General features: G+C 44.9%; 1 protein-coding gene across 8 annotated transcripts in view; it reads right to left on the reverse strand.

Moving 5' to 3' along the window:
• The window catches only part of caskin2 (CASK interacting protein 2), a 78,661-nt gene that overhangs the window by 41,268 nt on the left and 10,726 nt on the right, over positions 1-26,667 (reverse strand). For all 8 annotated transcript variants that reach the window (XM_031834640.1, XM_031834644.1, XM_031834643.1 and 5 more), the window contains exon 3: positions 554-605. In XM_031834640.1, coding sequence (XP_031690500.1) covers positions 554-605 — 52 coding nt within the window. The remainder of the gene's footprint in view (positions 1-553; positions 606-26,667) is intronic.

Consider the following 26,667-nt stretch of genomic DNA (forward strand, 5'->3'; position numbering starts at 1 on the left):
CTGCGATGAAAACTCACCACCCTGTGAAAAGGGAAAAAGTGAGAACTTTCATATGGGATCCAAGTCCCTCTACAAAGAGAGAAATAGATGAGGAGAAACTAGACCTATGCTAATAAGCGAGAGGGGAACATTTTTACAGTCAGCATTTCCACTGGCAGACAGGGTAACTGGGGGGTTAGTAGACTGTGGTGTGTCTGCTTTTGGGCAAGAAGCAGTAGTAGAAACAACAATTAAATGAGCGTTTTCAGCAGTGACACCTTCGCTTCTCCTCCAGACACAATTACCAGTTAGTCTGCTTTGGCTGACTTAGCAGAAGGCCATGATTCAACCCAAGGCAAACTAACGCAGGGTGTTTATCACAAGCCAAGACAAGATGCATTGAGCTTTAAAATCCCAGCACTTGTATGTAGAAGCTACACAGTAGAACTACTGTTTTACAGATACAGAAAGAGCAGTTTATTGGTAGGCCATCTTTTATTATTATTATTATATTTTTTTTACAGAGGCTGTCAGTCAGTTCTTTAGGACAGTGTTATCATCATTACACACTTACCCATCTCCATCCTGGTAGTTGACGTTCAGTCTCTTCGTGGAGCCCAACAACTCTGCAAAACACAAGACAGAAAATAAATCAACATACGTTCAGGATATTTTTAGAACAAACACTGTGCTACTGGTTAACCTAGAAACTATTCACTTAAGCCTGGAGGGAAGTGTCTTCATGGTGCATCTTCAGTTCATGGTTTATAGTAGTATACTGGAGTGGCTTGCTTTTTGGTTGTGCAAAATCTGGAGGTTGAGCATTGTTTTACAGATCTATTATTAGTTCACTCATGATCATGTGTTTGCTTGAGAGCTCAAACCATCTCCAGGTTCAACAAGATTATCTGTGGGAACCAACTCAGTCATTCTAAAAGATTATAGAGCATCTGGTTCTGGAAAGGCTGAAGATCTGCAGGCAACAGGACTAAGAGATCCTGGTCTAGATACTCACCCTGATAAGTTGCTACCATGTTGTTGTCATGTTGTGTTGCTACCATGCTGTGTTGTCATGTGTTGCTGCCTTGCTATGTTGTTGTCTTAGGTCTCCCTTCAATGTAGTGTTTTGGTGTTTCTCTTGTCGTGATGTGTGTTTTGTCCTATATTTATATTGTATTTATTTCTATTTTTAATCTCAGGCCCCCGTCCCCACAGAAGGCCTTTTACCTTTTGGTAGGCCATCATTGTAAATAAGAATTTGTTCTTAACTGACTTGCCTAGTTAAATAAAGGTTAAATATATATATTTTTTTAGAGGGCTACGGGGTCATGGTTCAGGGTTTAAGGAGAGAGCGACAGACAGTGGAGTGGAGACTCCAGCTAGCTCACCCACCAGGCCTCAAAAACCTGGTGGGTGAGCTAGCTATCCCAAACAAACTGTCCCTGATAGATCTGTCCCTTTCTCTCCGTCTCTAGAGGCAGTTCATTAGCCTCTGACCCCAGGCTGACCTCTGTGGCCAGGTCAGGAGACAATACACTGTTCAGAGAACAGGGGGGAGGAGACCTTGTTGTGTCTTTTGATCTTCTGATAGAGATGCCTCTCCATCATCCTAGTGTGGCTTTAGAAGAAAAAATGTCACTGGACACCACAGGGACTCATATGGTGCTTTTCCATCTAGAGTTAGCCCCACACCAGGGAGTCGCCAGTGTTTTATGTTAACGTAACCTCTAGTTATTCTGTTTCCATCAGGACTGTGACACTAAAAACGTGTGACGGGCAACAACCTCTGCATCATTCAAGAAGACTGTTGCTTTGTCATGGCCAAGTGAGACACGGGTGCTGGCCCACGTAGATGGAAACAGAAAAGTCTGTGCCTTTTGGGTAAAACACTGGGGTAAATCCTCATTGGAAATGTGCCAACTTACTACAGTCACTATTCCCTCCCAAGACGTGATCAACCAATGACGGGGTCGTTCCCTTGTGTATCTCACTGGCCCTGCTGACACCCAAGCTCTCTTTGACATCTTTCATACAATTTCTCCAAACATAAGCACAGACTCACCAGTTGCATGTGATAAGGAGCACATTCTTATCAATTCTGTGAATTCCAAACAAGGTTTGTGCTTTGTAGAGTCATGCAGCTTATGCCCTGCGTTCAATCAGCATGTCAGTGTGATGCCACAGTCATCGTCCCTGACCTGAAAATAGTCACTCATTTCACAGCAAGGTCATTGAGACTATGAATCACCACCACTAGCGGTAGATATACAGTTTAATGTCAGACACTAAGCATTTGTCATCTGATGAAACAGTAATGGAGTTCTGTGAGGCAGAGCTCCATCCATGTCAGCTGGTCATAAGATAGAGTCTGCACTTGTGTCCTGGTCTCCCATGGCGTCTGAAGATGGGTCAGCCGCTGTGAGGGTCACTGTTTGCTATGAGTTCAGCAAGGTCAAAGGGCAGGCCACAGGGGGGTAACACAGAACCGAGTGGGAAAGAAGTCCCAGACACTGGATACACCCATGGTGTGGAGACATGGCGACAGCCCGTCTTACTACTGCTCATTATGTCTGAGCAGGAGGCGAGCAAGGCCAAGGTAGCCTCAACAGCCCCAAAACAAGTGCTTTGAAGTGAGCTTCTATTCCAGATCTCTGCTACACAGCCAGTTTCCCCTTGGGGATCTCTGTGGCTCTTTGATTATGACCTCAATTCCATAATTAATTAGATGTATCAAACATTGCGTGTCGCAGTAAAGTCATGGGAACACAAACCCCTCTTCGAAGAAAAAAAATCGGAACACTTTGCTGGCCATGTAACCAGCACACACTGACATCAAACCCTCATGTGACTGACAGGATAGGCTGCCTGGCCTTGTCTTCACTACAGGAGCCAGTCTCTAATACTGAATATTGCAGCAAATTGCCCATTGAAGCTTTCATCTGCTGCACATTTGTTAAAAGTTATTTTTAATGTAGTTTATGGAAAGGGAGGAAAGCGCCGCCTGTTCGGTTACAACGTTTTGAGGACTCCATATCTTTTTTACATTTACAGCTGAAAGTATAACATACCATAGATTTGGTACCGCAAGAATGATAGGCAAAGGGGAGATTTTACTAAAGTCTGCACCTTTGAGAATTCTGTCTTGGAACAAGTTCATGGATTCAAGTCACAGCCTGTGTCTCTGGTGCGACTGGCAGAAACAGAATCTGTTGTAAAATATCAGACTAAAATTAGACAACCACTGTGAGTATCAAAACTATGATTATATGTTCTTCCATAAAAGAGCAGGCAACGCCTCAAAAATCAATTTTGTTTCTGGGGCTCAAATGACTGCACTTAGGTCTAGGCAATGAACATACAAAGGTTCAGGTCATAATTTTCCTTCTGCACTCATTGTGGTGTAGAACAGAGACCAGGCCACCATAATCCATCCAAAATGTGAGGCAAGAACAGCTCTGTTACAGAAGAAAGAGATTTCAAAAGTAGGCCTTGTCAAAAACTGCTCTGTGAAAAACGTCAGCAGTCACATCATGCCATATTCCCTGCCGTTTGACTCAATGCCCGAGATTCAAGCTTTAAGTTGCAATAAAGAAACCCTGATAGCTTTAAAGGACCCTTTTTAAAAAACGCCACATGTACATCTTCCAGATGAATTGTGAGTAAATCCATATGGCTATTTAGTATGGTTTTAAATGGCTCGATGGCTGGTTTTGGTCCAACACTACTATGGTATCTGCCTGTCGCAATAACAGGACTTACTGTGACTGGCATCACTCAAACCAGTAAAAAGAGGACCAATGCCAAGATGAATATACATCCCTTGACATCCCTGTTCCCGAGGACATATTATACTGAAATAGTGACAAATTAGGTGAACTACAGTGGTGGTTTAACAGCTGGCCATCTTCCTCCTTGGGAGCTGAACCAGTCAACGAGGAAGCATCTTGCTTGGATGATTAAAGGTCTGAAGAAAGCCTTATGGAGGCCTGATTGTTTAGCATCTGAGACAGAGTGTTTGATCTGATGGCACTATTTGAAGACTCAAGAGTGTCAGCGGAAACCCCGGGTCAACAATCAGGCCTGGTGGATTCCAGCGAATTCATAGCTCCACTGTGCTCCTCGGGCTCTCACAGCCCTGGCACTGGAACACAGGAAGCTGCATGCGGTATGGCTAAGGAAGGAACGGGACAGGATCTGCAGCGTCTTAGAGCCACACTTACTACACTTTATGTAAAAATACAGTCAGCTACACATATTACTGAAATGTAAACTTGCGTACTTGCTACGTCTCGACCGCTTCCTTCAGAGGTAGAGCACGACACCCACCAAACAGTTACCCCCCTGGAAGCAGAGCAGTACAAACAGAATAAATGGTAATAGCAGAGCAATGTTTTTGAATATCTGAGACTCGTTTTATTGAGATTTCACCTAGATTTTTTGTTATACCTGGAATGCATCCCTGTTACATTCTAGGGATGAGTATGAGTAATTGATTGCTCGGACAGAGGTCAAAACTCAATCTTTAACCAGAGATAAAATAAAACTATTCAATCCAGCGCAGGCCTTCTACTCTAAAAATAGCCTTTTCTCTTTTTTTCTGAGAACTCGAAAGAAAATCACGTGAGTACTCGAACAGTCAAATAATGACAAATGGCCATCCTTATTACATTCTGAAATTGTCGCAGTAGCTGCCGGCTACACTGAGCCACGTAGAACTATGGAAGCCCATCTCCACAGGCGAGGAAATAAACCCCTTAAAATGGAAGGTAGCATACACCGAATCACAAGTAACTTATAGATTTGCATTAGTATACGCATTAAAAGTCCCACTGCAAAGTTACACCTCACTTTTCTTATTTCTCAAGTTATTACATAAAACCAAATCAAAAAGTTACAAAACTCCCGTAGCCTACTTCCCTGAGAACATGCCGAAAAGTTGTATTTGATTTAGTAAAAAAAAATAATTGCCCCATTTTCTCCCCACTTTCGTGGTATCCAATTAGCAGTTACAGTCTTGTCTCATCGCTGCAACACCCATACGGACTCGGGAGAAGCAAAGGTCGAGAGCCGCGCGTCCTCCAAAACACAACCCAACCAAGCCGCACTGATTCTTGACACAATGCCCAGTTAACCCGGAAGCCAGCCGCACCAATGTGTCGGAGGAAACACCGTGCACCTGGCGAGCGTGTTAGCGTGCACTGCGCCCAGCCCGCCACAGGAATCACTAGTGCGCGATGGGACAAGGACATCCCTGCCGACCAAACCCTCCCCTAACCCGGACGACTCTGGGCCAATTGTGTGCCGCCCCATGGGTCTCCCGGTCGCGGACGGCTGTGACAGAGCCTGGACTCGAACCCAGAATCTCTAGACCACTGCGCCGCTCCGGAGGCCCAACATGCCGAAAAGTTGACAAAACAAAAAGGAAAACAGACGAGGTACTACAGAGCAAAGAGGCATGATTTTCTTTTCTTTTGAGCCCACGGCAAGGAGGCACCAGAGTATGCCGTGCTAACAGGTTCCTACTAGATAACACAGCCACAAAGTCTGTGATGAGGATGCAAACGTTGGCCGGCTTGAGCTAGATACCAAGCTAGCATACAAACTCTCTCCATATCACGTTGCGAAATAGTGCATTGTGGGTAGTTTAGAAGATATCCGGAAATAAGTTCATAATTAATAACCCAAAAACATAACTATGTTTGTAGCTATAGGTAACCAGATCATGACTACAACTAAGGTACTATGTCTTTGACATCACTGCGTTGTTACGTTGGTGAGTAAACACTCATGCTTCCTACCCTTTGCACATACATGCTTGTGAATTGTTGCATTATTCAAGAGAGTAATATGGTTTGGTTGCATTATTCAATAGTGTAATATGTTTAAGAATAAAAGTTTGTCACTGTTGAATAGTTTTGCTTACTGGCTTGTGGCTACTGTGATATTTACGGTAAACTTGAGCTGAGGACCAAACATTTTTGCATTGCCAGCCACAACAAAAGGTAGAGTAAAGCAAGGATGTAATGTGAATGGAAAAGTAAAATTATTTTTCGCCACCCCGCTCCTCAGTCTCTCCTTCATATCTCTTAGTGGGAATAAGGCCTTATCTGCTGAGTAAATGGGGACAGGAAGTCACAGTGCAGTGCTGGGGTATTTTTTTTGTGTGCCTTATCTGTGCTCTGGGACAATGACAGGGTCGCACACAAAAGGAGGCCGTTCCCCTGGCCAGTTCCCAGATCCCTGTCGTTTTTAAACAGCTCTGTGAGGCGTCAGAGTGGCTATTCCCCACGTCTAGAGGCAGCGCTGCCAGAGTGGACCACAGCCACAGATTTCAACACAGATCGGTTTTATCTGTTTACTTTCCTCAAATCAACAGTTACATGTGGAGAAAAGTCATCACACACTGCTAAGTCCACTGGGTAAAGTTAGGTCCTCAGTTTGCCTGGTGGCTAGCCCTCTCTGGAGCTAGATATTGACCTTTATAGCATTTTGACCGCAGGAGGCTCACCCATCTATCAACACCTACCTGTTCCTGGTGCAGTTAACACCTGCGTAGCTGCACCTGCCTGGTTACATCATAGGAAGCAGTACTCTCACTGCTGTGTCTTGAGGCCCCTTATGCTGCTGCTCACTCCTACACATCCACATCCTGTCTGAACACCTGCCTCCTAGCCAAAGAGCGGGAAAATCCCTCAGCAATCAGAGCCACAGTTTCTGAACTCTCGCACTTAAACTATAAGGGGAAGTGCTGTCAGCGAGAGAGAGTAGGGAGGAGAAAGTGAAGGCCGAGTGCTTCCTCCTGTGGCAAACAAGCATTACAAAATATATATATGGTCATTGCCCCTCAGAAATGTCCATGCCAGATTACCCCATATTACTGCAGTATACGCAGCTACACAGAGGAGTCCAAACTGTCTGGCCGTTAAGAACACAAGGTTAAGAACACATCAGGGGTAAGAGATTGGTGGTGTGGCTGAGTATTTTCCGAAAGTGATAACAAACTAAGCCAAATTTCATCTCTTCATCTCGTGTCCATGACTGTTCATTCTGCATGGTATTTTCCCACCATGCACACTGTACTGGCACATGATAGGACCCCATTGCTGGAGACCACAGTGAAATGGCACACACTCACACTCTGCCAGGCAGAGACAAGCCCATCTCAGTTCACCTCCCAGGCCTCTGGCGGTCCACTTTGTTTATGTGTTGTTTTTCTCCGGGGAGGAATGTACCTCGTCTTGTGGGGCAGTTGTCCGGTTTGCCCCATCACCTCCACCTCCTGGGGGTGGTGTTTGGGGGTGATCAGAGGGGGCCAGAGTTTTACTGGAGGCACCATGAGGAAGCACTGGCTGTGTGACTAGGAACCGGAGGTGTAGGAGTGTGTGAGTGACCTCAGGGGTGTTTCGTTGCAATCTGGCTGTGACACGGAGGGGGGGACCTCTCAGAAACAAAAGCAGGGACTTGAGCTGGGCCTCTTCTACACTTCCTTTCCCAAGACCATTGTTCCAAAGAGCGGGAGTCTTAGGCCATTGTGTGAGCCCCCTCCCAGAGGAGAGAGAAAGGGAGGCAGAGTGAGAGAGGTCCCTAAACTCTGTGTTCCTCCATCTCACCGACTCTACTCCACCCTCTCTCTTCGTTCTCTCTGTCTCCCTCCTATTTTCCCCTTGATCCCCCGGCTCTTCCTCTGATGATTAGAGTAATGCCTGAGAAGCAGGGAGTTCCTCCTGTTCCATTCACAACTCATTACACAGCCTACACGGAAACCAGGACCACCTCTAGTACACAAGAGGATCCAGACACAGACAACCAGCTTCTCACACAATCAAGTAACCAAACAACCAGCAACACAAAAAAAGGGGAAAAACATGATTTAAACAACAGCAATTACTTAGCTGATCAGAGCAAGGGGACAAGGGGAAAAGGCTCCCCTCCTGCCCTAAGCAGTGTCCTACTGATCTAGACCTTTCACACACTTCAGCCTCTCCAGAGGAATGTGTACGCTGCTGTACTGTAGTGTCTCACTGCCTGCCCACACCTGCTGCCCCACGCCTGGGGCTTTACTCACGCCACTCTTATCAGGAGACAAGAAAAGGCAGATCACACCGACATCAGACACGTAGCAGCACAGATAAGAGCCAGATTGTTCTCTCCCCATCATATCTGGGCCTGCTCTCTTCTCCTGGCCCTCTAGGCTCCAACAAGCTACGTCCTAATGGCTGACAGGAATGCCAACATGCATGGTCTAACGCATGAGGATGAAGAGTTGAGGCTCCCAATGTTTTCCTTTGAGATGAAGTGGAGTGAAACCTGAGGCCCATGTGTTGTCTTCCCAGTCCGGCTCAGCCAGTGGGGAGTCTGGGGTTCGGAGCCCGGGCCAGCTTGGCATGGGGAGTAGCACCACGGTATGTAAATAAAAGAGCTGCAGATGGGCCTGGAGGAGTGTGTGGTCACACACGGACACGGCACGCCAGAGGGCCAACACTAACACCAGCAGAAGAGATGAGCTTTGAAATGCACATGTACACACACAACAAGGGGGGTGTTTATGGGGAAAGGTGATTTGCCCTGTCAGTAGTTGACACTGCCGGTGTCCCAAATTGACTGTAATGACTTCACATAGTCATTTTGTTGTCGTCTGGAACTGTTTTGGGGCCAGTGACAACAGTCTAACTCCTTTCTGTCACTCTGTGGAAGTACTGCTGATACCATTACAGTCAGCAAAGATTTAATTCATTCACTCATACTGAGGGGACAAAGAAGAAAACTATTCCCTGAATCACTCATGAGGAGTTGACAAGGTTGTGAAGGATAACACTAAAACTGCTAAAGCAGTCATTTGGACTGCTCATATATATATTTTTTAAATACTCTGCCATTTAAGTCATGCCCCCTCAGTCCCTTGACTTTTCCTAAATAACCCTATATAACACACTGTCGTTGTTAGAATCTTAATATCACAAACAGAACTGGTGTTATAATTACTTTTAGGAGGGCATGTCATTTTTTAAATGGTTTTCCCCAATTGCTCCTCCTCCCGACAGTGGGGCCTGCTCCACTACTTCTCCCGACAGTGGGGCCTGCTCCACTACTTCTCCCGGCAGTGGGGCCTGCTCCACTACTTCTCCCGGCAGCGGGGCCTGCTCCACTACTTCTCCCGACAGTTGGGCCTGCTCCACTCCTTCTCCCGGCAGTGGGGCCTGCTCCACTCCTTCTCCCGACAGTGGGACCTGCTCCACTCCTTCTCTCGACAGTGGGGCCTGCTCCACTCCTTCTCTTGACAGTGGGGCCTGCTCCACTCCTTCTCCCGACAGTGGGGCCTGCTCAACTCCTTCTCCCGACAGTGGGGCCTGCTCCACTCCTTCTCCCGACAGTGGGGCCTGCTCCACTCCTTCTCCCGACAGTGGGGCCTGCTCCACTCCTTCTCCCGACAGTGGGGCCTGCTCCACTCCTTCTCCCGACAGTGGGGCCTGCTCCACTCCTTCTCCCGACAGTGGGGCCTGCTCCACTCCTTCTCCCGACAGTGGGGCCTGCTCCACTCCTTCTCCCGACAGTGGGGCCTGCTCCACTCCTTCTCCCGACAGTGGGGCCTGCTCCACTCCTTCTCCCGACAGTGGGGCCTGCTCCACTCCTTCTCCCGACAGTGGGGCCTGCTCCACCCCTCCTCCCAACAGTGGGGTCTGCCCTACTCCTTCTCCTGACAGTTGAAGGCGCTGTCCCAGTTGATAATCACCTCAATAATTGCCTCAAAACTGAACCTAAACCGAAACTAATTTCACACATAACAGATTAAATAAATGAAGTGCAGTATGATTGGGAGAAAGGGGGAGGGGAAGAAAACCATGCATAATTATGTCATCACCAATTGTGAATTAAAAACAGGCCATCCTATTGTATTGATCTATTCTAATTAGAACCTCAAAACGGTATGTACCCTATTAGACTATTCTACAAAATTAAAACAATTATAGTAATGGCCTTTGAGTGTGGACTGTATTATTATACATACTGGATGGACTGGTTACCTTATGCTACACTCCAAACTGTCTACCCATGAGTCTGGGAGAGAACATATAGGCCTAGGCGATGTGGTTGGTTCATTGACTGTGCAGAGTGGCTTACAGAGATAGCCGCCCCCAAATTGTATTTGATTTTGAATAGCCTAGAAAACGGAAATTGTCATTTATGTTCATAATGAATAGGCTGAGACATTACCTTTAGCTACAGAATATCTCACCACTGTGCATTTCCATCTCCTCCATGACAATAACAGTCTGACACAACGTAATGACCGCCACAGCCCTAGGCTAGAACAATTTGGCACCAAAAACCTCTTAAATCATTTTTTTAAATATTTTCCTGCCGTGCGTAATATGCTGTAGGCTATGTATTGTATAACAGTGCAATCGTTATTTTAATTCCGTTTTTGTATTTTTTCGGGCTTTGGCTCATATATGGGCCTATGTGTATGCATCAGCTCTAATATGCGTATGGGTGATTTGAATGAATCATCAACTTAGAAAGCGCTGGTCATTTTGTTATGTTATGCTTTGAAACAACGACCATGTTCTCCACTCAGTTTCAACCTGTTGTTTACCTTCTTTCTTCAAATTGATCAATCACAGTGAGGTGAGTTTTAAAAACATGATAATGTTTTGATGATAAGCATTTGATGTGATTTCACTGCATTAGCATTGATATCAGAGTGGTTAGAAGGACACTAGAGCCCCGAGTACCAGTCCATTAACGACCTGATGGTCGTTATCAATTTGGGTACTATCAACACATGTCCACATGTGCATAAGAGGAGAATAACATGACCCAACGATCACATGGAATTTTACTGCGGTCATGACTCATAACTGCCGGCGTGGCATAATACTGTCAGTGCAACAGCCCTAACCCTATATCAGTACAACAGCCCTAACCCTATATCAGTACAACAGCCCTAACCCTATATCAGTACAACAGCCCTAACCCTATATCAGTACAACAGCCCTAACCCTATATCAGTACAACAGCCCTAACCCTATATCAGTACAACAAATCCAAAACAGTCTTATCAGTCTACTCTGGCCTACTTGGAGTACACAGTGAGAGCGTGTGTAATTTACAATGGCAAGAAGACCAACACGAATGGATGCACATGCTAAGTTAGCATTGCTACAAAATCTGAATGAAAACGACTCAGATGCTGGGGAAGAAATTATTCATGACATCTGATTATTCTTCAGATTCTGAGCCTCATCATGAACCTTGAAGCCTGAACCTAAACCGAAGCCTGAACCTAAGCACTAAAAAGACATGCTCCAACTGATGCTACTGTGTGAAGACGCACACCATGACAGCACGAGCTGAAAATAATTGACTATTTTTGACTGCTGTCAGTGACACTTATATTCATTATAATGCCATTATTGCTTTTGTGCTGATTTACACTTTATCAAGCACACTTGGAGCTTATAATGATGTTTAGGCTACTGATGTTTTCATCATTTGACTGCGAGTCTTGCATCTTGGAAGATGGGGATTATATATTTTGTAATAAAAATAAATCGTTACCGCATTCCAAAATATATGCTTTCTATTTCATAGTTGTAACAAAGGAACTCCACAAATAAAATACATTTAAGACTTGAATGTGTTTCTATTTTTTATGTTTTTACATAATAGCCTATAGTAACAAACTAGTGAAAATGCTATTGTGTTATTTAAAAAATATATATTTGTATTCTGTTACCTAAGACCTTCATTAACACAACCAAATTATTATTTTTGCGATAGAATATATTAAATGTATTAACTACACTGTTAGAATATTGCAGTCAGAATGGCTGCTCATTACTTTTTTAATTACCTTTATTTAACTAGGCAAGTCAGTTAAGAACAAATTCTTATTTACAATGACGGCCTCCACCGGCCAAACCCGGACGACACTGGGCCAATTGTGCGCCACACTACGGGACTACCAATCACGGCCGGTTGCGATACAGCCTGCAATCGAACCAGGGTGTCTGTAGTGATGCCTCAAGCACTGAAATGTAGTGCCTTACACGGAACCCAAACCGGCTGCGCACGTGCGCCATCGTGCATGAATGTATTTTGTCCACCTACACCAAACGAGATCACAACACTCGGGTTAAAATATCAAAACAAACTCTGAACCAATTACATTAATTTGGGAACAGGTCGAAAAGCATTAAACATTTATGGCAATTTAGCTACTTAGCTTGCACTTGCTAGCTAAGTTGTCCTATTTAACTAGCTTGTTGTTGCTAACTAATTTGTCCTGGGATATAAACATTGAGTTGTTATTTTACCTGAAATGCACAAGGTCCTCTACTTCGACAATTAATCCACACATAAAACGGTCAACCGAATCGTTTCTATTTATCTCTCTTCCTTCCAGGCCTTTTCTTCTCTTGACTTTATATTGCGATTGGAAACTTTCATAAATTAGGTGCATTACTGCCACTGACCTCGTTTGACTTTCAGTCACCCACGTGGGTATAACCAATGAGGAAATGGGAGAGGCAGGACTTGCAGCGAGATCTGCGTCAGAAATAGAACTGATTTCTATTTTAGCCCTTGGCAACGCAGACGCTCATTGGCGTGCGTGAGAAGTGTGGGTGCAATAATTGAATAACATTGATTTCTAAATTTATTTTGCAACACTCGCGCACGCGATGTGAGCGTTGTGGTCAGCCTATTTGGGCTCCCGAGTGGAGCAGCGGACTAAGGGAAATGGGCGGTCCATCGAGGCCCAGCGGTACTAGTGTTAAAGGGTAACTCTACCACCTTTCATTACCTCACCTCATTTCCATTATCTCCAGCACAATATCATTGTAAACATGTGAAAATGGCGCATTTCGAAGTTTTGTATAAAAAACATTTTTTAAGTTCTAACCGATGACATTATCAAAAGTTTAAACCTTTAAAAAAATAGTGATTTTCAAACACTATGACATTCACTATGACATGGGGAGCAAGAAAGTACCATCCCTTGGACTTGAAAATCAGTGTCACACCAGATGAAAACATGGAACATAAAGATAGGGAACACTCTTCCAAAGAGAGAATTTGTCCTGGGATATAAACATTGAGTTGTTATTTTACCTGAAATGCACAAGGTCCTCTACTTCGACAATTAATCCACACATAAAACGGTCAACCGAATCGTTTCTATTTATCTCTCTTCCTTCCAGGCCTTTTCTTCTCTTGACTTTATATTGCGATTGGAAACTTTCATAAATTAGGTGCATTACTGCCACTGACCTCGTTTGACTTTCAGTCACCCACGTGGGTATAACCAATGAGGAAATGGGAGAGGCAGGACTTGCAGCGAGATCTGCGTCAGAAATAGAACTGATTTCTATTTTAGCCCTTGGCAACGCAGACGCTCATTGGCGTGCGTGAGAAGTGTGGGTGCAATAATTGAATAACATTGATTTCTAAATTTATTTTGCAACACTATGACATTCACTATGACATGGGGAGCAAGAAAGTACCATCCCTTGGACTTGAAAATCAGTGTCACACCAGATGAAAACATGGAACATAAAGATAGGGAACACTCTTCCAAAGAGAGAACAAACATTGTGATTTATGAATTGGGCATAGAACAAAAGTCATAAAATTGGTTCTTACAATCCCTGTAGTTTGGGAAAACTGAAAGATCCCCTTTCCTTGTTTCATATGAAATTGACATTTCCTGTCCAAGACCCACCATGAATAACCACTCTCTCATGGTTGAAATGTCCTCATGTAAAGCGGAATGTGAATATAAATGGGGAGCAGTGGTTTCATTACAGATACAGTATGGAACTTATCCAATTTCATTACAGAACACCAGGCCTGTATTTACTGGACTTGAAAAAGCCAAATTAAGAGCGTCTCAGTTAGAAGAGAGCCCTCGTTAACCATGTTGAAGAGACAGAGTGGTAGTGGTACACTCTTTAACCATGTTGAAGAGACAGGGTGGTAGTGGTACACTCTTTAACCATGTTGAAGAGACAGGGTGGTAGTGGTACACTCTTTAACCATGTTGAAAAGACCGGGTGGTAGTGGTACACTCTTTGACCATGTTGAAGAGACAGGGTGGTAGTGGTACACTCTTTAACCATGTTGAAGAGACAGGGTGGTAGTGGTACACTCTTTAACCATGTTGAAGAGACAGGGTGGTAGTGGTATACTCTTTAACCATGTTGAAGAGACAGGGTGGTAGTGGTACACTCTTTAACCATGTTGAAGAGACCGGGTGGTAGTGGTACACTCTTTAACCATGTTGAAGAGACAGGGTGGTAGTGGTACACTCTTTAACCATGTTGAAGAGACAGGGTGGTAGTGGTACACTCTTTAACCATGTTGAAGAGACCGGGTGGTAGTGGTACACTCTTTAACCATGTTGAAGAGACAGGGTGGTAGTGGTACACTCTTTAACCATGTAGAAGAGACCGGGTGGCAGTGGTACACTCTTTAACCATGTTGAAGAGACCGGGTGGTAGTGGTACACTCTTTAACCATGTTGAAGAGACAGGGTGGTAGTGGTACACTCTTTAACCATGTTGAAGAGACAGGGTGGTAGTGGTACACTCTTTAACCATATTGAAGAGACCGGGTGGTAGTGGTACACTCTTTAACCATGTTGAAGAGACAGGGTGGTAGTGGTACACTCTTTAACCATGTTGAAGAGACAGGGTGGTAGTGGTACACTCTTTAACCATGTTGAAGAGACAGGGTGGTAGTGGTACACTCTTTAACCATGTTGAAGAGACAGGGTGGTAGTGGTACACTCTTTAACCATGTTGAAGAGACAGGGTGGTAGTGGTACACAAGCAAAACCAGCAATAAGTATATTACTCAGCAAGCTATATATGTATTGATACACATCTAAAACGCCCAGCAGTACAGACATTGTGGCGCGGCCTCTCTCAGTAATACTGGTTATCACTACATTCATTGTTTACTCAATAATGCATTTACTGCCGTTTCCTGCTTATGTACCCAGTCGCACCCTTGGGATTACATTCTCACAGTAGTCTTTCTGGGGGTAAGAACTTCAGTTTATATAAGGCTGGAAGGCATGTCATGTTTAGTGTAGGGATCTGGACGTTCCTTTCAAGCATGAGAAGACAGTGCAGTTGATCATGCTGCATCTCTAGCTATTTCCAGTGGAGCGCCAGAGGAAGGATGTGAACTGAACTGGGGGATGAATCAAATCATGGTTCACAATGCATGATTAGGTTATTTGTGAGACTAGTGATCCATAAAGATGTTGTAAATGATGCGACAATGCTGCTGTACCATTTGAATTGAATGTCAGTCGTTACAGCACGATATCATTGAGGATGAGAACAAGTTTTACCATACGCCAACAGGGACCTAGAAACAAAGCTCCCATCCAAGGGCTTGAAATTGACACGGCCTAGTCAGTTAGACGGATGCATCAATTGCACAGGGGGGCCTCTGAGTCATAAATCATGATTGTGTGTGATGCGTTTCACAGCACTCTGCCTCAGGGTGTGTGTGTGTGCACCTGGGCTGTGTGTGCAGTGAACCCCTCTGTCTGTGGAGCCGGCCTGTCACTCACTGGGCCCTAATGGACACGTATCCGTGACGACATGGCGGTCAGGCACTCCCCGTGAAGGAGAGGGCCGCGAGACTTTCATCTCCAGGCCAACTGACATGGCTCGACAGCTGCAGGGCAGGCCACTGGGGAGCTGGCTGAGAGACCCCAAGTATCCGAGCTCAGGCCAGCCCTGACTAAAGGAAGTCACCATCACACTGCAGCAGGAAGCAGCAACCCTGGAGAAAATACATCGAAGTCGCCCTAAACGCAGGCCTGGCTACTCAAAATCCTTGCTCCAGCCAAACGCTACGCCACGACCACGGACAAAAGTTTCTACACCGCAATGAGTCTGGATCGGAGTACCTATCGGACGATTTCTAGCTCGACAGCTGCAGGGCAGGCCACTGGGGAGCTGGCTGAGAGACCCCAAGTATCCGAGCTCAGGCCAGCCCTGACTAAAGGAAGTCACCATCACACTGCAGCAGGAAGCAGCAACCCTGGAGAAAATACATCGAAGTCGCCCTAAACGCAGGCCTGGCTACTCAAAATCCTTGCTCCAGTCAAACGCTACGCCACGACCACGGACAAAAGTTTCTACACCGCAATGAGTCTGGATCGGAGTACCTATCGGACGATTTCTAGCACGCAAACACATTGTAACTGTTCTGATTGGTCCCAGAAACCGACGGGTTGCGCCAGAGCCAGAACACGTAGGTAAGGAGGCGTTTTGAAAATGTGTCATTGGCTTTGATACGCTGATTGGTTAGAGATGATCCAATCACTGATTACTTGTGTTTTGTACAACACACTCATTTTGACGTCACCACAAACGGTTTCAACAATGGCAGACTCAGACTGGAGTATATCGCGAATGCAGGGGAGCAGCGGAATAATTCCGTTGGAGTCGCCAGGCAACCTAAACACAGACCTGGCACTTCTTTTGTGATCAGGATTTAAATGCAAAGAAAAAGAAGTCGTTGGTGCTGATGCAGAAGTCAGTTATATGAGAAGAACGCTCCAAAGACGTGTTTGGTTTAACTGAAAGAGGAGGAACGAGGAGAGACAAGCAAAGGGCAATGAAAGAGGGAATGTTTTCCTTGGCACAGAGAGCAGAGAAAAACAGCCCTGCTGATTCATGACAAACGACCAGAAAAGTGCTTTAATTATACGTGTGCAAAGGACTAACAGTACAGCTATGATTTGATAGGTAAAGCTGAACAGTGTAAGGAGGGCAGGCAGTTAAGAAAACACATAGATCATAGTTCAACTCAAGGCAAACCTCAGAAGGTTCCGTTTGGGGATTCAATCACTGGGTTTATTTTCTACCCAAATACGGCAGTTCAAGCTTATTCCCATCTGTCAGAGACTATCATCTGATGAAGTATCATTTTATGAAAGGAAGGATCAATCTCAAAAGATACAGAAAGCAGGCTGCATTCTACTATACCAGTGGTTCCCAAACTTTTTATAGTCCCGTACCCCTTAAAACAATCAACCTCCAGCTGCATACCCCCTCTAGCACCAGGACCAGCGCACGCTCAAATGTTGTTTTTTGCCATTATTGTAAGCCTGCCACACACACACACACACACACACACACACACTTTACGATACAGTTAAACATAAGAATGAGTGTGAGTTTTTGTCACAACCCGGCTTGTGGGAAGTGACAAAGACCTCTTCCAAGGCACAAATAATAATATAATAATACATCAATAATTTTCTCTTTATTTAGCCATCTTACATATAAAACCATATTTGTTCAATCAAAAATTGTGAATAACTCACCACATGTTAATGAGAAGGGTGTGCTTGAAAGGATGCACATAACTCTGCAATGTTGGGTTGTATTGGAGAGATTCTCAGTCTTAAATCATTTCTCACACACAGTCTGTGCCTGTATTTAGCTTTCATGTTGGTGAGGGCCGAGAATCCACTCTCACATAGGTACGTGGTTGCAAAGGGCATCAGTGTCTTAACAGCGCGATATGCCCAGGCAGGATACTCTGAGCACAGCCCTATCCAGAAATCTGGCAGTGGCTTCTGATTAAATTCAATTTTCACAGAACCGCTTGTTGCAATTTCGATGAGACTCTTGTTCAGATATCAGTAAGTGGACTGGAGGCAGGGCATGAAAGGGATAACGATTCCAGTTGTTTGTGTCGTCCGTTTACGGAAAGTACCTGCGTAATTGCGCGCCCATCTCACTCAGGTGCTTTGCTATATCACATTTGACATTGTCCTGAAGCTTGAGTTCATTTGCACACAAAAAAAATCATGCAATGACGGAAAGACCTGTGTTGTCCTTGTTAATGCAGGCAGAAAAGAGCTCCAACTTCTTAATTATAGCCTCAATTTTGTTCCGCACATTGAATATAATTGCCCCTATAATCCTAAATCCAGAACATTCAGGTGAGGAAAAACATCACCTAGATAGGCCAGTTGTGTGAGAAACTCGTCAACATGCAAGCTGTCAGACAAGTGAAAATTATGGTCAGTAAAGAAAACTTTAAGCTCGTCTCAATAAAGAAATGTGTCAATACTTTTCCCCTTGATAACCAGAGCACTTCTGTATGTTGTAAAATAATGACATGGTCGCTGCCCATATCATTGCATAATGCAGAAAATACACGAGAGTTCAGGGGCCTTGCTTTAACAAAGTTAACCATTTTCACTGTAGTGTCCAAAATGTCTTTCAAGCTGTCAGGCATTCCCTTGGCAGTAAGAGCCTCTCGGTGGATGCTGCAGTGTACCCAAGAGCTTCTCGGTGGATGCTGCAGTGTACCCAAGAGGCATCGGGAGCAACTGCTTGCACGTGCGTTACCACTTTACTATGTCTCCCTGTCATGGCGTTTGAGCCATCAGTACAGGTACCAACACATCTTGACCACCAAAGTCCATTTCATGTCACAAAGCTGTCCAGTACATAAAAAATATATTCTCCTGTTGTCCTAGTTTAAAGTGGTTTGCAGAAGAGGATGTCTTCCTTAATTGACCCCCCATAAACGTAACGGACATACAGTGGGGCAAAAAAGTATTTAGTCAGCCACCAATTGTGCAAGTTCTCCCACTTAAAAAGATGAGAGACGTCTGTAATTTTCATCATAGGTAAACTTCAACTTTGACAGACAAAATGAGAGAAAAAAAATCCAGAAAATCACATTGTAGGATTATTTATTTATTTGCAAATTATGGTGGAAAATAAGTATTTACTACTCACAAGTCATCTTTATTCTCGCTCAAAAAACTCCTGTGGCTTATTTTTCAAATGGTCATGTTTCGTTTCTAAATGACTGCGCATGAGTGAAGGTTTCCCGCGAGCGAGTAACAGTTAATGTGATTGGATGTTAATTATTTGACTAGGCTACCTGTATTTTACATCGTGTTGTTATTTCGCTGAACACAAGATGGTTGAATTTGATTTTTGGCAGTGAAACAAGGCTACTCAGACAAGAAAAAAAACTCACCCAAATGTATAGCCCCGTTGGAAAATATAAATGTACTGTTTGAAAATGTGAGAAAAATTCCCCAAAATTATACATTTTACCCCCGTTTGGGAATACTTGTACTATACAAATAAAGACAACAAAGACTGGACCCAACGTCCTGCGTAGAAAACCAACAATAGATTTCCTTGACCACATCCTATGTTGTCTTAAAAGGATCACCAGAGAGGGTTGACCCAAAATGCCATGAAAAGGGAAACATCTGTCTCAACTACATGTCTCTGCACCTCAGTCAATTCATTAGGCCAAAAGAGTTAGTGCACCGGAGACTATTTTGAAGGAAGCAAACATTAGAAAACAGGCTAGACCTGTACATTGAAGGGATTTTCTTATCTTAATCATAAGGACATACCAGTCATAGCTGGGAGGGTCACAAGCTCTGTATTCTCCTGTTTAATGTCAACACTGCAAAGGTGATGGGGCTCCCCAGGGTTCACAGGTCAAGGGGCTCCCCAGGGTTCACAGGTGAAGGGGCTCCCCAGGGTTCACAGGTGATGGGGCTCCCCAGGGTTCACAGGTGATGGGGCTCCCCAGGGTACACAGGTGATGGGGCTCCCCAGGGTACACAGGTGATGGGGCTCCCCAGGGTTCACAGGTGATGGGGCTCCCCAGGGTTCACAGGTGATGGGGCTCCCCAGGGTTCACAGGTGATGGGGCTCCCCAGGGTTCACAGGTGATGGGGCTCCCCAGGGTACACAGGTGATGGGGCTCCCCAGGGTACACAGGTGATGGGGCTCCCCAGGGTTCACAGGTGATGGGGCTCCCCAGGGTTCACAGGTGATGGGGCTCCCCAGGGTTCACAGGTGATGGGGCTCCCCAGGGTTCACAGGTGATGGGGCTCCCCAGGGTTCACAGGTGATGGGGCTCCCCAGGGTTCACAGCTGATGGGGCTCCCCAGGGTTCACTGGCAAATGGTGTGCCTTTTACTCCCTATGAGCCCACCATCATACAGCATCAGTTGAATCACATTACAGTACATTGGTACACTGAGAAAAGAACAAGGGACAAAAATCCAAGACTACATCCAAGACGTTCTTTTCAAGTACTAGGCCTAAAATGTACTAGCAGACGTTGTCTGTCTCTCTTCTCCATGCTGCAGTGACCACTACAGAACTTCAGTGTTTATTGCCACGTCCATATTATTTTTATTAGTGTTGCACCATTGTTCTTACGTAATATAAACATATACAATTCTAGAAGCACGTCTTAGACTGATGGACTGTGCCATCCCTACGGCCTCTACAATAGATTAATCCACTCAAGACATGCACGAATCAGACATGTCTTGTACACAATTAAATGATTCTTATTATTATTTGCTACAGCTTGACTAAATAAATCTTGGTCGACCAACAGCCTATCGACCAAACAGTCAACTAAATGGAATCAGCCCTAATGTTCACCAACAGGACTAGCAGTTACAACACATCTGGTGTAACAGGGTGAAACCGCTGCACCACCTTGGGAGATAATCCCATGGCTTCGCTCTGGACCTGCTGGACTGTGATGTGGAGTTATCTGCACGTGGCGCAGGGCGGAGATTGCATCTCCGGGTCCCAAATTGTAGGCCTAAACCCCAGTGCTGGAGCAGTGCCTGGAGAAGAGCCATGGACACAGATACTGACTCACCGCTGTGATTATATCATATACCCACTGCTGCCATGCTGAGAGCTCCAATAACCCACCAAGACTGTAATATGCCCTAAACCTCACAATGACCCTGAGACTAAACGCTGAACAGTTCATATTCAGCACTGTCCCAAAAGAGAGGTCCAAATGGGTGCAGCTATTGCTCTGACCCAAATTATTCATCCAATTCTCTTTTCCAGAGAATTCTGTTTCCAAGTAATTAGCATATTTGCCAGAGGATCGCACGCAAACACTAAAAGACAGTAAAAAAAAATTGAGACGAGGTACTAATTGAGCTAACAATCATTCACTCTGTCATTTGTTCCCAGGCCAGACAGAGCCTTCCTGGAAACGTTGGTGGGGTCCTGGCTGTGGGAGCAGGATGCAAAGCAAGACTATGAGAAGAGATAAGATCCCTGGTCGTTCTCCCTGTTGAGGCCCATTAGACAGCTGACACAATGGAGCACCAGGCATGCAAATGACCTGCGTGAGTTGCATTGTGTCTCTGCCCAGCTGGGCGTCCACAGAGAATAGGGCTCGGGGGTGTGACACATACGGCAGGTTTTATTAAAGAAAGAGACACACATTCAGATGAAAGAAGGACAGCGGGGTGACATAATCGTCCTGATGGGGGGTTCTGCCATACAGACCCATATGGGCTGGGGGGTGGGGTTAATGAAGACGCAGGTGCATGACACCAGCATCACAACATCTGAGAGGAAATGAACAGTGATGTTTGCATATGATACATGCAGAAGATTACATTTGGATGCTGTTTGTCATGGGGCCAGAGTCAGCAGAAGCTAATGAAAAGAGAGCCAACGAGCCAGCCAAGAAAGGACAGACACAGCTGGAAGCTGCTGACAGAGCCTAACTCACAGTGACCAGCAGGAATGCTAAACGGGACACTTCACCTCTGTGTGTCACTCAGGTGTTTGTGACAGAAATGGAGGGCCCAGAGACCAGGCCCTAATGATTATAGCTTATTTGATGGCAGGCCCTAATGATTATAGCTGATTGGACGGCAGGCCCTAATGGGAGGCCTAATGGCCACTAGATGATGTAGTGGCAGACTCTAGGGTCCTCTTGGAAGAGCTTGTCAAGGAGGTATGCATTTAAACCTGCACCCCTGTGATAACTGCACACACAGAGAACCAAGCCCTTAATGAGATACTTTTTCCCAGCATGAAGAATGTTCCTTGGGTAAAAAAAGAAAACAAACATTGCATTGTTTTTGTCTTGAGGGGTGGAGGATAACAAATATGAATGTGTGTGTGTGTGTGTGTGTGAGTTCATGCCTCTTCCTCTTTAAGCTAAACAAACGCACCAGAACACTCCACACTTTTTGGTCACAGGATAAGAGGAAACTCCACACCCCATCCTTTGTTCATAATGGACTTTTTCTCTCCAGCGGCGCCAAACTTTCATTTACTTACTTCCCCAGTACTAACTCCCCTCTCCTCCTGACAGAGTAAGCATGTGACTAACCATGTCCGTTTGCGGTCAGTGTGGGTGCGGTGAGGTGCATCAGGCCTCCACTTACAGTAATGGAGATAAGGTGACAGATGAACAGCCCAGGGAGAGATACCAGCAACTTTCCCTTTCGACAGCTCTGCTTCTCTCCCCTTCGATATCAGTACCGCAGCCGAGACCACATTTCCTCATCTCCATGACAAAAGCTAGACTTTTCTCTCCTCTAAACCCAAAGTCCTGTTTGAAGTCGCCTCAGACTCCTGGAGGGCAGAATAGTAACAGTTCTGTTGGAAAGTTCCGAGGCCTCTTACCCTTCTCTTTGTCCTCTACACCAAAACTTTCTTCTCAGTCTTCGGGTTAAGCCAAACTGTAATTTCACAAGAGGAGTCCGATTCCAGTTCCAGAAAACAGATCGGAGGTTTCCTTGTGGGGTTCACATTCCTACAACATGACATCATCCCTCCTATTCTTTTTCTGCATTCAGACGCACTGTGCTGCTATGTCGTGTCTTGGACAATGGTTGGCACAGACGGAGCGGGAGGGATTTGGGGGAAAATAACTGAAACCTTGATAAGACCAAGGAGTACACAGCTGGGAGTCAGTCATAAGTCATACTGTTCTGTTGCCCATTTGGTGCCTTAGCTTTTTGTCAGCGTGAAACTGCATCTTAATGTACCGTTTTTTCCAGTTCAGAGTGCCAGTGTGCACCTGGGCCTATGCTCCAGTCACATCCTGCCTGAAGGCTGAGTCATTAAGGCCCTCAACGGGAAGGGTGCTTTGAAAGCTCTGCACTGGTGCCTTTTGGAAAACAACTGCACTCAGAATATCAGCTTTCCACTATTACGCACGTGTCAAAATGTGAATGTGTAAAGCCAGCCTTGAACCATAAGAGGTAGAGATATGTGCATATGAGCCTATGTTTCTATGTTGTGGAAATACCATGACGTGACATCCAAAATGTCATTCTAATCTTGACTGTACAAAGATTAAGATTTAATACATTTTCAAAAGAGGTAAACAATCAGTCATATCTTAAAATCTTATGGTTGTTCAGTGTCAATGTCAATGATGAGACATTGTGAAAGCTGTACATCTGATGCTGTGGAAACAGACTGGCAGAGATATGTAACAAACAAAAAGAGCCCATTCTGCTGAACAAAGTTTTACATAATACACAAAAACATACTCCCGCAAACACCCCCAGACTACACACATCCTTACAAGCACATGCATGAACTAACATACACCCCCAAACCCCCCGGATCCTTATAAGCACATGCAGGAACTAACATACAAATTAGGGCAATGTCATTCAACATCTTTGTAAATATGGTAGTGCATTCCAAAGTTTGTTGTATCATCGACATTGGTATCTGCTGTAACGGGTGATTTTGAAAGACCCCCACCCTTTTAATTCCAGTAAATCTGGCACTCATCAACAAAAATTAAAGGATGGTTGAAGAGAGACATGAAACAAGTTCAACAGAAGTTCAGCAGTTTCCCAAATGTCCAAGGCATGAGATATCCTTGAGGCTGTGCTAATAGATTCATCTTGGTCTTAGATGAGTAAAACTAAAAAATGCTTTGATAAATGTTGGCTAGCTTGTCTGTGATCCAACCCAGTAGAAAACAGAACACTTGACAAAGGGTTATAGGTAGACCACTCTGGTAACAATAACCTTTGCTTTTCCCATTTGGGTTTCTTCTCTTTCCACTTACGTCAGAGACCAGACAGCTAGAGGTCCTGAAGGGCCCCATTCCAACACAGACCAGTGCTTCTTCCTCTTCTGAGGCATGGGCTAACTGACCTCCTTTACAAGGTCTATGGGACCTGTCTGTTTAGCGAGCCAATTAAACATTTAGCACACCAACGGTAGAGTTGACAGGCAAACACCGGCGGCTTCAGTACAGAGACAGAATTTCACGGTCTGTCTAAAAGGTTTTAACACTTTCCCATCAATATGCCCAGTCTGAAAAGAAAGTGGAAATGTCCTTCTCATTAGCCTGAGCTGTACTTGAGGCATTGTGACATGGGAGAGGAAGGTGCAATGGTGAAGGAGAACGCATAATATTCTGTTGAACTTCAACCATAAAAACTAGCAGATGACGGAGCAAACGATATGCTGTGTTTGCGTGAAACAAGGTCAAGTCTATATGCAAAACGTCTAGTACGTTGGGATGGAAACTAGAAAAACGGGTACAATATTCAGATCAAGTGAACTCTAGCTCATTCCTTTTTGCCAGTAGCAAGAAGTACTATACTGGCAATAACTAAACTGTAAACGGATGGAGCTTTTCCCAGAATTATTGTTAGTTCAATAGTTCAACACTGTGATGCCTCTGTCGTGGAGGGAAGGAGGAGGTTGTGTGCCTGTCTGTGTCATGATGCCCCAGATGTGCTAGCTAGAGGCAGGAATAACAAGGCGGCAGGAGTAGGCATAAGTAAGTGGAATGAAGGGACTGGATTGGGTGTTTGGGTGGGCTGGCTCTGTTTGAACACAAAGTCATGAATAAACCATGGCTGCAGTGTGGGCGAGCGGCCTGGCGACCAATAGACAGTCACAGTGGGCTCCTTAGAAGCCTATCACTGGCCTGGGGAGGCTGACAGCTGCTCCCTCCCGGAGAATCACCACAGACTCCAACGCCACGCTGGACATTTTGTTTGGGGCTCTCTTAACGGCTCTGCCTTTCATTGTGGCCCAACAGTTTTACGAGACGCCGATAATGGGACATTGATGGTCTTCAATACGGAACACCGCTCCCTCTGGTCAATAATAATGCAGTGTGTGGCACACTTACGTTTAAAAAAGACAGATGGTGATGTTATACGCCAGGGGGGTTTCACTCCCAATTCCTGGGGGTTTGCATGGATGCACATCTAACATCAAACCAATTCCCCAAGCTTTGTAGGTCTAATTGGGCCACAAGCTGTGAAATATTTATTGGCATAAAAACACATTATGAAACCTTATCAGCTTGAATACGTTGGACTTTCAAATAGAGGCCGGAGGTAAAGATGGCTTTTAAAAAACCATGATGGAGACCAACATCAGTTTTAAATATTGACTTTCTAATGCAGGACAAATGAGTAGCTCCACACCGCACACAAACATGTGATCCTCTGTCATTGTAACAGCTCCCATATTTCAATATACCAAATGTCAATTGTTTTAAAAATGTTTTAATTGCGGCAGCTCTGAACAAAGCCAAATCTACAGAATTGGGGGAAAAACCAATGCAACTAAAAAACAAAGGGATTTGTGGTATCTGATGTCTAGGGGATGTAATAAAAATGAGTTAGACAGGATTAACACATGGATTTTGTCTATATTATCACACATTTAACCTCTTCAAACAAATTCCTAAACAATCCAACCGGGGTCCCTCATTCTGTTGTGGTCAGAGTGAGAGAAAGAGGTCAGAGTCCGAACGTGTGTCTCTGAGCCAACTGACCTGGCTACATCCCACCGTTCCTGAGACTCTTTGACCATGAGACGTGGGACACAGAACTCACACCGCGCTGTTGCTGGCTCACCGGGGGCCTGTTAAGGGTTTAGTTTGGCTGACTCTGCCATGTCGGAGAAAGAAGAGGAAGCCCCGCTACGTTGGACCTTTCTTTCTCATCCCAGCCTGACCCATAATTTCCTTAATCTGGTTGAGCACCATATGGGAGGGAGTGGATTGGGTGAGGCAGAGACCTGAGGTACCAGATGTCAGAGAAACGGTTGTGTGATGTGTTTGTTTGTGGAAACCTGATGGCGGGGGTAATGACTGTCCCCAATCCCTTCAATGGGCTGGGTTGTAGCTCATAACAATAGCTGAGCCACACGTAACGTATAAGGTGATAAATTGGGATGGGCGAGAGGCAAAACAAAGGGAGAGGGTAATCCGACAGTCTCTAGGAATCCCCTCAGGGACTTGGGGGCAGACCCAAGCAGCACGGCAGGCCTGTCAGCTGGCTGAGGCAACTCCAGCCCAGCCTGGAGTGTAGGGGCCACAAGAGCATCCCGTGATAAAAGGGCAATTCCGCCACTTTTCAAAGTCATATTCATCATCTCAGGCACCAACCAGTCTACGTACAGTTGAAGTCGGAAGTTTACATACACTTAGGCTGGAGTCATTAAAACTCGTTTTTAAACAACTCCACAAATTTCTTGTTAACAAACTATAGTTTTGGCAAGTCGATTAGGACTTCTACTTTGTGCATTACACAAGTAATTTTTCCAACAATTGTTTACAGACAGATTATTTCACTTATAATTCACTGTATCACAATTCCAGTGGGTCAGAAGTTTACATACACTAAGTTGACTGTGCCTTTAACAGCTTGGAAAATTCCAGAAAATGATGTCATGGCTTTAGAAGCTTCTGATAGGCTAATTGACATCATTTGAGTCAATTGGAAGTGTACCTGTGAATGTATTTCAAGGTCTACCTTCAAACTCAGTGCCACTTTGCTTGACATCGTGGGGAAAATCAAAAGAACTCAGCTAAGACCTCAGAAAGAAAATTATA

The sequence above is a fragment of the Oncorhynchus kisutch genome, linkage group LG10, assembly GCF_002021735.2.
Source record: "Oncorhynchus kisutch isolate 150728-3 linkage group LG10, Okis_V2, whole genome shotgun sequence".
In the NCBI taxonomy this organism is placed as follows: domain Eukaryota; kingdom Metazoa; phylum Chordata; class Actinopteri; order Salmoniformes; family Salmonidae; genus Oncorhynchus; species Oncorhynchus kisutch.